A 13176-nucleotide genomic window follows, 5' to 3' on the forward strand; every position below is an offset into this window, starting at 1 on the left:
TAAAAATCATTTATAATAGACCACAGATGTAATGTAATGGCTCTCGATGTTTGCAATTTGCATCAAGAACATCATTATAATAGCAACACAGATATGGATTAGAGATTAGCAATTTCTTTAAAACCCAAAAAAAATGCAAGTCTTGGTGGTTGTTGGTGTTAAAAAAATCACTTGAAATAACACCGTGCAATATAAACCTATACCTCCTCCTCATGTTTTTTGCTCGAAGACCACGATGTTGTTGCGTCAAACTGACAGCTGTCACTGGCTGTCACCAGCAAGACGCAAAACCACAGATCCATATCTGTGCGCAAAACCAAACAATTTTGTTTTACTGCGGGCGGGAAGAAAAGAAATTGAGAATTTAAGATATTACCAGATAATTTGCAGGCCTATTTAATCTTATCGGCAATATAGAAGGTTTGTTTTGTATTATGTTTATATTTCTATTAATATGATAATATAAACTTACACCAATATTGGTATGTAAAGATTGTTGACTGAGTTTTAGTAGGTATTGCATTTATTTTTAAACAACCTATGGAATGTGTTAGGAGGAGCCCCATAATCATCATCTTTCCTATTTAAAGTGTATTATTTATTTATTATAACATTATGTGATTAGTTGCAATTGTAATAGTTGAATGATACTGGTTTTTATGTTTCCAGGTTATGTTGTCATGCGAAAAAGTTATGAAATGAATTTAAAAGGATTAGATTTGTTTTTGTTGACAAAACTAACATCCCACCAGGTTGATCATGTGACATGTTTGGAGTGGTAAGTTTCTTATTAGAAAAAAAAATTAAAACCTATTTATCTGGATGAATTACATTGTTGGAAATCATGCTTCTGTATAATTTTATTGTAAGTAGCATAATTTATATCTACTTTAAGATTCAGCATATACTCCACAAGGACTTAAATATGGCATTGGAAAAATAAATAACTAATTTATTCTTGCCTACTTTAGTTTTGAAGTAATGATTGTATGTTTTAAAATCTGCTCAACGATCCAAAGCATTCAATAACAGATTATTGCTTACATTTGTATGGTAAAATCTCAGTCATAACTGCAACATTTCAGTTGTAAATACTACATAGCGCCTGAGACGGCCCCGTGTGGCCACTCGCTCTGCCACACTTGCTGGCGGGGCCGGCGTACCTGCCCCTCCTGCTCTGCTCCATTCGAAAAGAAGTCCTTGAAACTGAACCTGCCTCTACAGAACCTCACCGAACACATACACACACTTGGTGAAGCATTTGAAAAGGTGTTCAATGTGAAATGTAAGTTAAAACTTTTTCTTTATTATTTCCTATTTTTCATTTGCAAAACAATACTTTTGCAATAAGAGTTTTAGACATATAATTAAAATTTTTATTATACTTTCTTTTTCAGTGGATGAATTTGTCCTTGATATAAGCAGCAATGAACTAGAATCAGAAAATCATGCTACTAAAAATGTGAAAGATTGGTTATCCAGCTCCCAAAACCAATTTTCAGCGCCAGTACTAAGTTCTGAACAATTTCCAGAAGAAGTTAATAATCAAATTGAGATTTCAAAAAGCAAAGTTCAGTTACATGTGGAATCAAAAAAAAGTGTAAGTCCTGCAAAAGTGGTTTATGTCCAACCACCCCAAGATGATTGGGACAAAATTGAACAATTGCCAGATACAGAAGAACTTTGTCTAAATAACAAAGAAAATAGTACTAATCATACAAACAAACCATTTGACCAAAACAAAGAGTATTCCATGGAAAATCCTAGGAGAAGTTCAAGGAAAAAGGAGTTAGGTTCAACTGATCCAACAAATAAATCTCATGAAGTGATAACTGAAAAACATAACAGTTCTAAGAACTCAAGTTCTGAAACAGAAAAGAAATCCAGTATGGCCAAACAAAACTGGAGTAGTGTAAAGAGAATGAGAAGGGAATTCAGCAAACTTAATAAAAAGAATAGAAGTAAATTAAATGTTTCAATTGAAATGTGTAAAAAAACTCAAAGCACTGCTAAACAAAACATCGATTTGTTAGGTCATGTAAAAACAAGTGACAAAGAATCTCAGCCAGCCATTTATACTATAGAAGACAATACACCTGATATAAATGACAATATTAATCAAGAACTTGTTCCTGTGTTTTCACCCAACAAGGACCATGAAAATAAGGAAAGCTCAAAATGTCCTACCCCCCCTTTAGTAGATATGAACCCAATAAAATGTTCTTCTAATGAAAACCATCCTGTCAAAAATAGTAGAAGTAACATCTTGACTCACGAACCTAGGATTTCAAAAGACGACAACAATAAAGATATTCAGGCTACAGTTGTAAAAATGCCATTTATCAAAAAAGGTGTATTACGTCCACAACAAAATGAAACAGAAAAAATATGTAATCCAGCTATCAACATAAATGGAAACCTTATCCCAGACAGTGGTAATGGGGATGATATACAAATAACTATAAAAATAGGAAATACTTTGACAAATATTACTATAAAAAAGAAGAACAATGATGTACAGCTAAGAGTAAATACTGATCGTGAGGTTCAGACGTCCCTGGATTCTAATGGTCTTCTGAGCAAAAACATTGGGACTAATAGTGAAAATAGTAAATCACAAAACATAGAAATAAACATAGGTCAAGATAATAAAATTACAGCTACTACTAGCGTGGCTGAAGTCGAATCTGTAAAAATTAACAAGGAATGTAACAAATTTTTGAATAAAACTACTTCAACTAAAAAAAATACCGCATCCGCCGACACGGCTACAGCACAATTTGAAATTACCGAAAGTGTTGAAAAAGAGTTATCAAACATAATGGAATGTGTCGAAGTTGTTGATAGTAACACTGAAAATAATACTGAAAATGAGAATGTGGCTGCAGCCAACAAAAAATTACAACAAGCTACTAATGCTCAAAATCAAGATGATGAACGTGATGAAGACTACATCAATGATCTCGACATTTTCGACAATGGATCAGTTCATGAACAACATGTAGAGATGTTAAGTAAGAGTAAACACGCGCCTTCTGAAATAATTATGACTACTGTTAAAACAACAAAAACTCAAATCCAAAAACAGCCTGACAAACGCGATAGGGATGGGAATGATGAAGATGATGAACCTAGTGCTAAAAAAGTTAAAACTGTTGATATTGATAAAGAAGAAGAAACTTTAACTAATACTTTAATAAATACAGGTAACAAAGAAATACAGCATAGTGAGTCAATCAATTACGACGTTGTTATGGGTCAGGTTTTTGCTAGTATAGATGCGGATATTGAAATGAGCCAAAAGACCGCGAAGCAGAAAAAAGGCGAAATTGTTTCTAGTAATGAAATATTGCAGTCTCAATGTTTCCAGAGCAAAACACAAACTAAAGGCAAGCAACCACTGAGTACGCAGAATACTAATAAAGTAAATATTCAGGCCAATGTGAAAGACATTAACGACAAATACAGTGAAAATGTTTTTTCGATCATAGAGAAAGAAGATGAAATTGATGACAATATAACTAAAAAGGCTTATGAAAAAGTAAGTATAAGTTACCAACTAAAGTTTTATAATTTGATGAAACCATTTAAAATCCTGGATGTTTGTTACCTACTCTTTCACGCAAAAACTACAGAACGGATTTTGATGAAACTTTACAGTATTGTTTATAAGCCAGATTAACATATAGGCAATTTATGATGATCTATGACAAACTAAATTTCACGCGGGTGAAGCCGCGGGCAAAAGCTAGTTTTAACATAAATGATATTCTGCGTTTTCAGGGCGGATCTACGCAACGCCACATAGAAAATCTACTAACTCCAGGTATGTGCCAAGACCTCATAAACACCAATGAGGAGAATTTGGAGCTGGCTGGTAAAACTCAGTGCACACCATTCCAAGATGATGACTCAGATAAAAGTGTTGTTGAAGAAACACCACAAAAGTAAGTCATGGCATAATCAAAGTTTCATTTGCTTATAACATCTTTTCTAGGTTTATCATTATACAGGTCCAGATAATAATTATTATGTTACTGTTTAGAACTTAGGAGTAGTATTGCAAGACAATGAGAACGAAGTTTTGTTTTGCCAAAACATCTACGCCTGTCGCTATGACTTTTTTGTACTACCCCCATCTTCTACGATTTATATGAATACCATTATATTTGTATTATGTTCACATAGTAAGCGAATTTTTGTAATTCTTAGTGAGAATAAAGATCTTAAACCGCAATGAGTAACTTTCCCCATATTAAACAGATTCTAGTCTAATTTATCTTAAATACAAAGACGTAACTATTGTTGAGCAAAGTTAGACCAGTTCATAACAATAAATACAAATGTTACAGGAATGTTTCTATCCCGAAGCAGAAGAGCATTAGTGAATTCAATAACAACACTAGTAAGAAGCAGAGTGTTGCAGGCGTGACGAAAACAACTTCCAATGTTTCACAAGTCGCAAGAAGCGTTATAAACGTCTCGGATACCACTTTAGTGGACGGAACTAAAGATCAAACTATCGTAGAACCTGCGAAAAAGCATACATTAGAAACTCCGCTTACGATAAACAAGTTTGTTGATCATATAAAACACAATTCTACACCTGTTGCCAGAAAGTCGTTGAACTTTGAAAATACTGAAGATGTCGACCCTACGCAGTGCTCTAGTACTATAGCTCCTAAAACGACACAAGAAAGGGAATTTATGAGTAAAGCTTTCGAAAACACCCAAAAACCGCCTGTTCGGAGACCATCGACGTCAAAACAAGAAGAAAACTATTGCATTGCCGGGTCATGTTTGACTGCACCTGAGATCGCTAACGTCAAACTGTTGTGTAAGAGACGCAACTGGAAATACATGGATAAGTACACAAGAGAATTAACACATTTAGTAGTAGGAGTAGATGAAGAAAACAGATCACAAAGGTAAGCCAATAAGTGTTATAAAAATATTTTTAATTTCCACATCCCGTTTCAAATACTGACGCCAATGAGCAGGAAACACCATGCAAATATGATTCGTATATTGTGGCCTCCACTATATTACAGGCGTAATGTACTAGGTATGTGTTTTTTAGTAAATATAATTTAATTTTCAGCAATTTTCCATTTCCTAGCTATAAAAAAGATTTTTAATTTCCAGATCCGTCAAATACATGTGCGCCCTGGCGGCTTCGAAGTGGATAGTGTGTTACGAGTGGGTGACAGCCTGTCTAATGACCGGTGTGGTTGCGGGAGAAGTTAGTATAACATTAATAACATATTAATAAATAGTATTACTTTATGAAATGAAAAAAATGACGAACTACTCGATTCGGACTAGCCTCATCTAGGAGAGCTAAATCTCTCTCCACCATTGAGCGTAGGCTACGTCACTCGCGTATTCGTTAGTATCTTATCTGGATAAATAAAGTCGCGGAGATGTACTTAGATAGGTGTTATAATTATTGCCTCTTGAATATTTTAAAACGCGGCAAAGTTCCGCTGCCTGTAGACCTAGAATGTGCGCCACGATATAACGCCATTTTGTTGATATAAAATCATCGATAAAAATCATAGAAAAGATTTTATCACGGCGCGCGTTCTAGCCCGGCTTCAAGTTTTTTCCTGCCCGTCGAACTGTTTTGAAGAAAACACCTGAATAAAAACCCCCTACCACAGATTTTTTTTCTTTTCTTTTTCAGGAAAAGGCAAAGGCATATAATTGCTCGTTATTTTTTTTTTATTTCTTTTATTTTGTTCCGCCTTGTAGAATCTGTACGAAGCGCTGGACGGCACCGGCGAGCCGGGCCCGCGGCGCTCGCGCACGGCGAAGAGCAAACTGTTCGAGGGAATCACCTTCTACTGCATGCCTCCTTTCAGCGTGTTGGACGTCGGCGCTTTGAAGGTTTGAACTGTTTTTTTACATAATAAGTTGTAATTAACCAACACAGAGTGACGAGTCACAAACAGTCTGCTTTGTAAAGTTGTCTATGGATTCCCTTCTCTCTTTTTTATAATATCATCCATGTTTGCTTTACTTGTATATGGATTTATAAAAGTAAAAAGTATTTACTTTACATCTTTCTAAAAACATATCTCCAAAATGTTGGTCCTTCGAGTCGGATATTATGCACTGGAGATTATACCAAACTTTTGTAAGCATTTGCAGCTATTTAGAGATTAACTCTCAAATCGAGTTATTTCATTGGTTGCGTTTGACGGCAAAAAGCGCTTGTAAGCAAAATGGCGATCGCTACGGCAGTTTTCGGCAAGGACACGTTTACTAACTTCAATAGTGACGTGTTTCATTAATTTTTACTAGCTCTTCCAACAACTCACCTAAGAATCGAATTTCGAAACTTCCAAGCTACAGAGACATATTAATATTGATAAAATTTATAGGAGATGCTACAATCGGCTGGCGGGCGCGTGGTGGCCGAGGTGAAGGCAGTGCGCGCGGTGTCCGACGCGCCCGCGCTCTTGCTGGCCGAGCCCGAGCACACGCAAGAAGATAGATTTGTGTGTAAGTACCAACCGACAGTGGACCTTATTTAGTTGTAATAGATACTACAATCGGCTGGCGGGCGCGTGGTGGCCGAGGTGAAGGCAGTGCGCGCGGTGTGTGACGCGCCCGCGCTCTTGCTGGCCGAGCCCGAGCACACGCAAGAGGATAGATTTGTGTGTAAGTACCAACCGACAGTGGACCTTATATAGTTCTAATAGAGACTAAAATCGACTGGCGGGCGCGTGGTGGCCGATGCGCCCGCTATCTTGCTGGCCGAGCCCGAGCACACGCAAGAGGATAGATTCGTGTGTAAGTACCAACCGACAGTGGACCTTATCTAGTTGCAATAGAGGCTACAATCGGCTGGCGGGCGCGTGGTGGCCGAGGTGAAGGCAGTGCGCGCGGTTTCCGACGCGCCCGCTCTCTTGCTGGCCGAGCCCGAGCACACGCAAGAGGATAGATTCGTGTGTAAGTGCCAACCGACAGTGGACCTTATCTAGTTGTAATAGATGCTACAATCGGCTGGCGGGCGCGTGGTGGCTGAAGTGAAGGCAGTGCGCGCTGTGTCCGACGCGCCCGCGCTCTTGCTGGCCGAGCCCGAGCACACGCAAGAGGATAGATTTGTGTGTAAGTAACCATCGACAGTGGACCTTATTCAGTTGCAATAGAGGCTACAATTAGCTGGCGGGCGCGTGGTGGCTGAGGTGAAGGCAGTGCGCGCGGTTTCCGACGCGCCCGCGCTCTTGCTGGCCGAGCCCGAGCACACGCAAGAGGATAGATTTGTGTGTAAGTAACAATAGACAGTGGACCTTATCTAGTTACAATAGAGGCTACAATCGGCTGGCGGGCGCGTGGTGGCCGAGGTGAAGGCAGTGCGCGCGGTTTCCGACGCGCCCGCTCTCTTGCTGGCCGAGCCCGAGCACACGCAAGAGGATAGATTCGTGTGTAAGTGCCAACCGACAGTGGACCTTATCTAGTTGTAATAGATGCTACAATCGGCTGGCGGGCGCGTGGTGGCTGAAGTGAAGGCAGTGCGCGCTGTGTCCGACGCGCCCGCTCTCTTGCTGGCCGAGCCCGAGCACACGCAAGAGGATAGATTCGTGTGTAAGTAACCATCGACAGTGGACCTTATTCAGTTGCAATAGAGGCTACAATTAGCTGGCGGGCGCGTGGTGGCTGAGGTGAAGGCAGTGCGCGCGGTGTCCGACGCGCCCGCGCTCTTGCTGGCCGAGCCCGAGCACACGCAAGAGGATAGATTTGTGTGTAAGTACCAACCGACAGTGGACCTTATCTAGTTGTAATAGAGGCTACAATCGGCTGGCGGGCGCGTGGTGGCCGAGGTGAAGGCAGTGCGCGCGGTGTCCGACGCGCCCGCGCTCTTGCTGGCCGAGCCCGAGCACACGCAAGAAGATAGATTTGTGTGTAAGTAACAATTAATAGAGGACCATATCTAGTTGTAATAGAGGCTACAATCGGCTGGCGGGCGCGTGGTGCACGAGGTTAAGGCGATAATAAAGTAGGCGATTCCATACTTTTGCTCGCGAATGTAGTTTCTACCCGAAGCTAGATAAATAGTAAGTATAAAGTTTAAGTAGAAGACGATCACTAAACAATATGCATAATCTTGAACTTTTAGGTTAACTAGACGCTAAAAATAAGTAAAATAACATGACAACCATTAATAGTCATATTTTTTGTAAGCATTAAATATTTGCATAAATTGCTTTTTTTAGTATGATTCACACCTAAGTTCAAGTTCATTGACAAACAATTCGCATTTGTAATACTTATATCGCATTGCATGCGAATGGAAACATCAAGAACCATTCAGTAAAAGCCATAGGGTCAATTTACTGCGAGAAAAATCGTCGCGTCTTTGATACTGGACAACGAAATCGCGCCACAATCACGTGTTTATCAATGCGAACGCACGCCTTAATCGCGTGACTACTTGGTGGTACCCATGCAAAAACGATAATTAAGCAGCTTATGATGCGTGGCTTGAATTTTAAACATTCATAGGTCGGACCGGTGATCTAGCGATGTCACTTTGCAGCCAAAAATAGACGCGAGATGACTGAATTGCATAACCCGTGTTACTGTGCCAGTTAACTCGTAAAGAACCCTGTAACTAAACGTATATTTCGACTTTATTTTACTTTACTCAAGGAACATTAACACGAGGCATAGCATTGTCACGCGTTCTTGTTAGATAGGGTCATTTATGGACTTATTATATTTGACATGGGATGGGTACCTAACATTTATAAATTAGCTGTTACCTACATTTAACTTGTCACTATTAGTATTACATTCTTATTTTTAGTTTTACATGCTTTGATAAAATAAATAACGGTAGGTCAATCGTGAAAATCATGAGAGTTAGTTCTAGACCACACAAGTGTTTAGCATTTTTTTTTGTTATGGGAAAGCCATGACTTTACACTGAAAGGGTACTTAAATTGTCACTGTAGAATACTCCGCTTAGACCACAGATAGGATAATGCTAGAATAATCTGTAAATCGTAAGCTGTGGCTGACCTTTCCCTTCGCCATACACGATGTGAACTCGCAATACATAATCTTTGAGTTCAGTTTAGATTGCAAGTTCAAATCAATTTATACGTGTCATTCATGCCAGCGCACTCCCTCATGTATCTAGCATGCGGTACAATATGCTTCGCTAATCGCTTCCGTTAGGGGCCCGTATTATTTTCAAAGTAACTACTATCAATCTATACCAATATATTATTATAAAGCTAGAAGAGTTTGTTTGCTTGCTTGAACGCGCTAATCTCAGGAACTATTTCGATTTGAAAATTTATTTTTGTGTTAGATAGCTCATCGAAGAAGGCTTTAGGCTATATTAACATCATCTACAGTTAATAGGGACGGAGCAGTAAAGAAAAATTTTGCGGGCACAGCTAGTTAAAAAAAATCGCAGTTTGAAATTACTCATTTTGTTTTTAATTGCATAAAAGAAGAAATCCCACACTTAAAATTTCGTCACTGCCAGTGATGACTAATCCTCAAACCGCCGTTCGAAGGACTCGAAGTTCAAAGTCCGAAACTCAAGGTCTGCGACAACAAGCCGCAAACACGTGCTTCAGTACTTCTCGTATAACTTGCGGTTCAAAGATCTATTAATGTTTGTTTAATAATAAAGCTGTATCCTTCCTTTAGGTACTCAATTCTATACATCGATGTTCAAATGTCTTGTTTTTATTATAAGTTATTGTACTAATGAAATTTTTTATTTCTTATATCTGACAATTAATCGTTTTATATTGCTGACATTTCCCGTTCTTTAAGCCTATATAAAAAATATTTTATACTATATTATCAGTCCCTGAAATATTTAAAGATTGCCATCAAATAATCTATATTAATTAATTTATTTTGCGATTGGAATGTTTTTCAAAATCTGGTCAATGACATTAAAAGGCTAATTCTTATCAGCACGTGTCCCTGTAGCAAAGCGTTACCGCAGAGGAAGTGTATGATAACATCAAGTTTAGCTGTACCTCTAGTAGGAAAAACTTTCGAGTTCGTTTCGTTGCGTATTCAAAGTGTCATCGAAAAATTTTGTATGAAAAATTAAACAGCGCCCCCTAGGGCGGCTATAATATAGGGGGCGCTGTTTAATTTTTCATACAAAATTTTTCGATGACACTTTGAATACGCAACGAAACGAACTCGAAAGTTTTTCCTACTAGAGGTAGGGTAAGGTGGGGCACAATGTTACACGGGGTACAATGTTACAATGCATATTTCTCCGTCCCTTTCTATTAGTTGTATGATGTTCAGCGGCTCAGTTCAGCAGCTCTTATGAGCTTGACAAACGTGTATACCAACATCATACAACTAATAGAAAGGGACGGAGAAATATGCATTGTAACATTGTACCCCGTGTAACATTGTGCCCCACCTTACCCTACTGTTCCCGCATATACAGGGTGTTGATTTCAATACTCGCCATATTTAGGGAGTTGATTAATTAGCTTATTCTGATCACGAATCAGTAAAAAAAATGACTTCGAAAAAAATTTAAAACGAACTTTAACTTTAGTTAGTCAAAGAAAAATACCTATTTACACCACCTACTTTACATGGCTTCCTTCAGTAAGCTATCCGACATGATAAGCAGTATTGCGAGCCGCAGAACAGTTGATTTGGCACAGAAAATATTCGCTAAAAATTCCACTTTCGTTTGTAATTTTTTTTTGGTGGATAATGCGTTTGTACAAGTCATAATAGATCACCTAAATAAATATGGCGAGGATTGAAATCAACACTCTGTAGAGTGGTCTACTCACTGGTGATGTCTCTACGCCCTGAAGACGATTTAATTCTGCCCTAATGCCCCTTATCGAAACTCCACCATACATTATAGGAACATTACCGATTGTTTAAATGTCCACCCTACCATGACCATGACCATAAGACGTGTTTATTTACATTGCCTTAATTTTTGTTCCAGACCTTGCGCTGGAGTTGCAAATAGTGCCAGTGAATTACGAGTGGGTGTTAAACTGCCTGGGTAGCTACACCCTCAGTCCCATACACGAGCTGCTCCTGTGTCCAGCACCGCTGCTGCCGCAGGCCACCGCCGCGTGGCCGGCAGAGCTGATGTCGCGCGATTTTGAATCTTAATACCTTTTCTATCGTTATAATGTTGAATAAAGTTATTATGGCATTTATTATGAGATGTAGTTTTTTTATTTTAATTTTATAATGACGCGCTCTTTGATAGCGATACTGTTGTACAAACAAAGTAGTGTCATAGGTTGCTGTAATAAGTGCGACTTGGCAACAAAAATGTAGGTATAGCCTGAAGTGCTGTCGAGTCGACGAATCGCCGATTTTTTTTTAGATGGACTTCGTTAATAAGAATATTGTACTACGAACCGGTCTTTTAAAGAAAATCTTCTATTTTGTTCTTCCATCCGCAATCCGAATATTGTGTGGCCAAAAACATTACAGTAATAAGAAATTGGATGAATGCTAGCTATAGGTTATTTTTCCACGTTGTACCACCAGCATTGCATGCATGCAAACAACAAATGAAGTTGTTTAAATGCAAGTAGCAAGGCTCTATGCTCTATTGATTGCTGTAGATGTAGGTAAGACACCCGGCTTTATACTATTGAGGCAAAAATAAATCAAATTTCAAGCTAATCGCTCGATTAGCTCGAAATTTGATTAATATACCTAGATAGACAAAAAAAATAGTCAAATGATGCATAACAATAACACGTTATGTATCAATGCGTGCGTACATCGTCTTTAGATTGTTGGAAAAATGTGTAATCCTCATTAAATTACCGTTATCATTAATTAGTATTATCTTAATTAAGATTGTTTACTTGCAGGTGTTTTTAAACTTCCATAATTATGTAGCCGAATTACTGCAGCATTTATCAAAAAGTTGCATCATTAAGGGGAGACGATTACCTAATATTCAAGTTAGGTTCGATTCCCAATTTTTTATTTATGTTCTTTATCGCACCGCCTGCGATGCATCCTGCGTACAAAAAACTTATATTAACTGTAGTACTTATAATAAAACTAAACTCTTTTTTTGGAATGTTATCTCCATTTTCCCATCCTTATAATATCAAAGTTAAATGGGACCTACGTACGTGGGGATTCTCTCGTACTAATCTAATCGTTGGCCAGTCTAATCCGATAAAAAGAATACAAACAGTGCGAATTTTTAAAAACAACAAAACGATATAATTATGATGATATCGATCCTAGGCCTAGGATGCGCGCCGCGATAAGCGTTTATCACGCCATTTTATCGATTTTGTCCATACATTTTGACGTCGATAAAAGATACTGATAAGTACTACTGATGAAAATGTTACGTTAAATTATGATAATGCGAGTCATAATAATATTATGATGACTCAGCCGCTTAACAAAGTAGGTATTAATGGAGATAGTGCATATCGTGCAAGGGGCAAGGTCACAACAACACCGGTTACTGTGAACTCTGGACCGATGGACTTGACATGCGGTGAACACGCCAGTTAATTTGATCACGTACACTCATAAGCAGGTTACTGGTGTAAATAAAACAAGTTAAGGGTCAGTGTACTTATTTATTAGGCATACTTAGATTACTAATAAAGTTATAGTCTATAGCATTTTACTGCGACTTCACAGACATTGAGTTTTTTTAAGGCCAAAGATAGCCAACGTTGTTTTTCTTCCTGTTGCAAATGTTGCAATTTTTCTCCTTGACTAATTTATCAAAATCAGTTAAGGGGTTTAGAATTTTTAAAGGCTATATGACATTTATAAATTAAGTAATAAGATAAGTATAGTACTTGAATGCCTACGTAAAGTTTTAATTTTCCTACTTATGCCTACGCAGATATTTTTAAGCGTAAGTGTAGTATTAGACACATGGCGGTTAATTTTTTCTGGTGGGAGATAGTAATATTCCTAAATCCTTTCATAAAATTACTTTAACTAAAGGTCATTAGAACACGTGCTACATGTGACCACATCGCGCAGCGGTATTCCGCACACCGCAGGCAGCGGTCGCGATTGTTTTGGCGCGTCACTCACACACGCTTGCGCTACTCATCGTCTGTTGTCCCGTACACTCAGTGGCATCGTGTTGGACGTGTGACGTGGTCTCAGAATCGCGCCACCTAGTTGTTGTCCAATCCCCGA

The 13176-nt window shown here is 38.5% G+C and overlaps 1 protein-coding gene and 1 long non-coding RNA gene across 3 annotated transcripts; both read left to right on the plus strand.

The window, feature by feature from the left end:
• Window positions 1-315: 315 nt before the first annotated feature.
• LOC135072816 (uncharacterized) lies at window positions 316-6989 on the plus strand. Its single transcript, XM_063966854.1, has 10 exons — window positions 316-420; window positions 670-778; window positions 1086-1285; window positions 1398-3541; window positions 3784-3947; window positions 4353-4928; window positions 5146-5242; window positions 5755-5889; window positions 6387-6503; window positions 6840-6989. The coding sequence occupies exons 2-10, from the start codon at window positions 681-683 to the stop codon at window positions 6987-6989; spliced, it is 3681 nt and encodes a 1226-aa protein (XP_063822924.1). The 5' UTR covers window positions 316-420; window positions 670-680.
• A 530-nt stretch (window positions 6990-7519) lies between these two features.
• On the plus strand, window positions 7520-11195 carry LOC135072944 (uncharacterized). 2 transcript variants are annotated; one of them, XR_010257529.1, is made up of 2 exons: window positions 7520-7593; window positions 10970-11195. It is a non-coding gene; the product is annotated as an uncharacterized LOC135072944 (long non-coding RNA). The 2 variants fall into 2 exon arrangements; XR_010257530.1 differs by lacking the exon at window positions 7520-7593 and adding an exon at window positions 7798-7911.
• The last annotated feature ends 1981 nt before the right edge of the window (window positions 11196-13176 follow it).

The sequence above is a fragment of the Ostrinia nubilalis genome, chromosome 6 (genome assembly GCF_963855985.1).
Source record: "Ostrinia nubilalis chromosome 6, ilOstNubi1.1, whole genome shotgun sequence".
Lineage (NCBI taxonomy): Eukaryota > Metazoa > Arthropoda > Insecta > Lepidoptera > Crambidae > Ostrinia > Ostrinia nubilalis.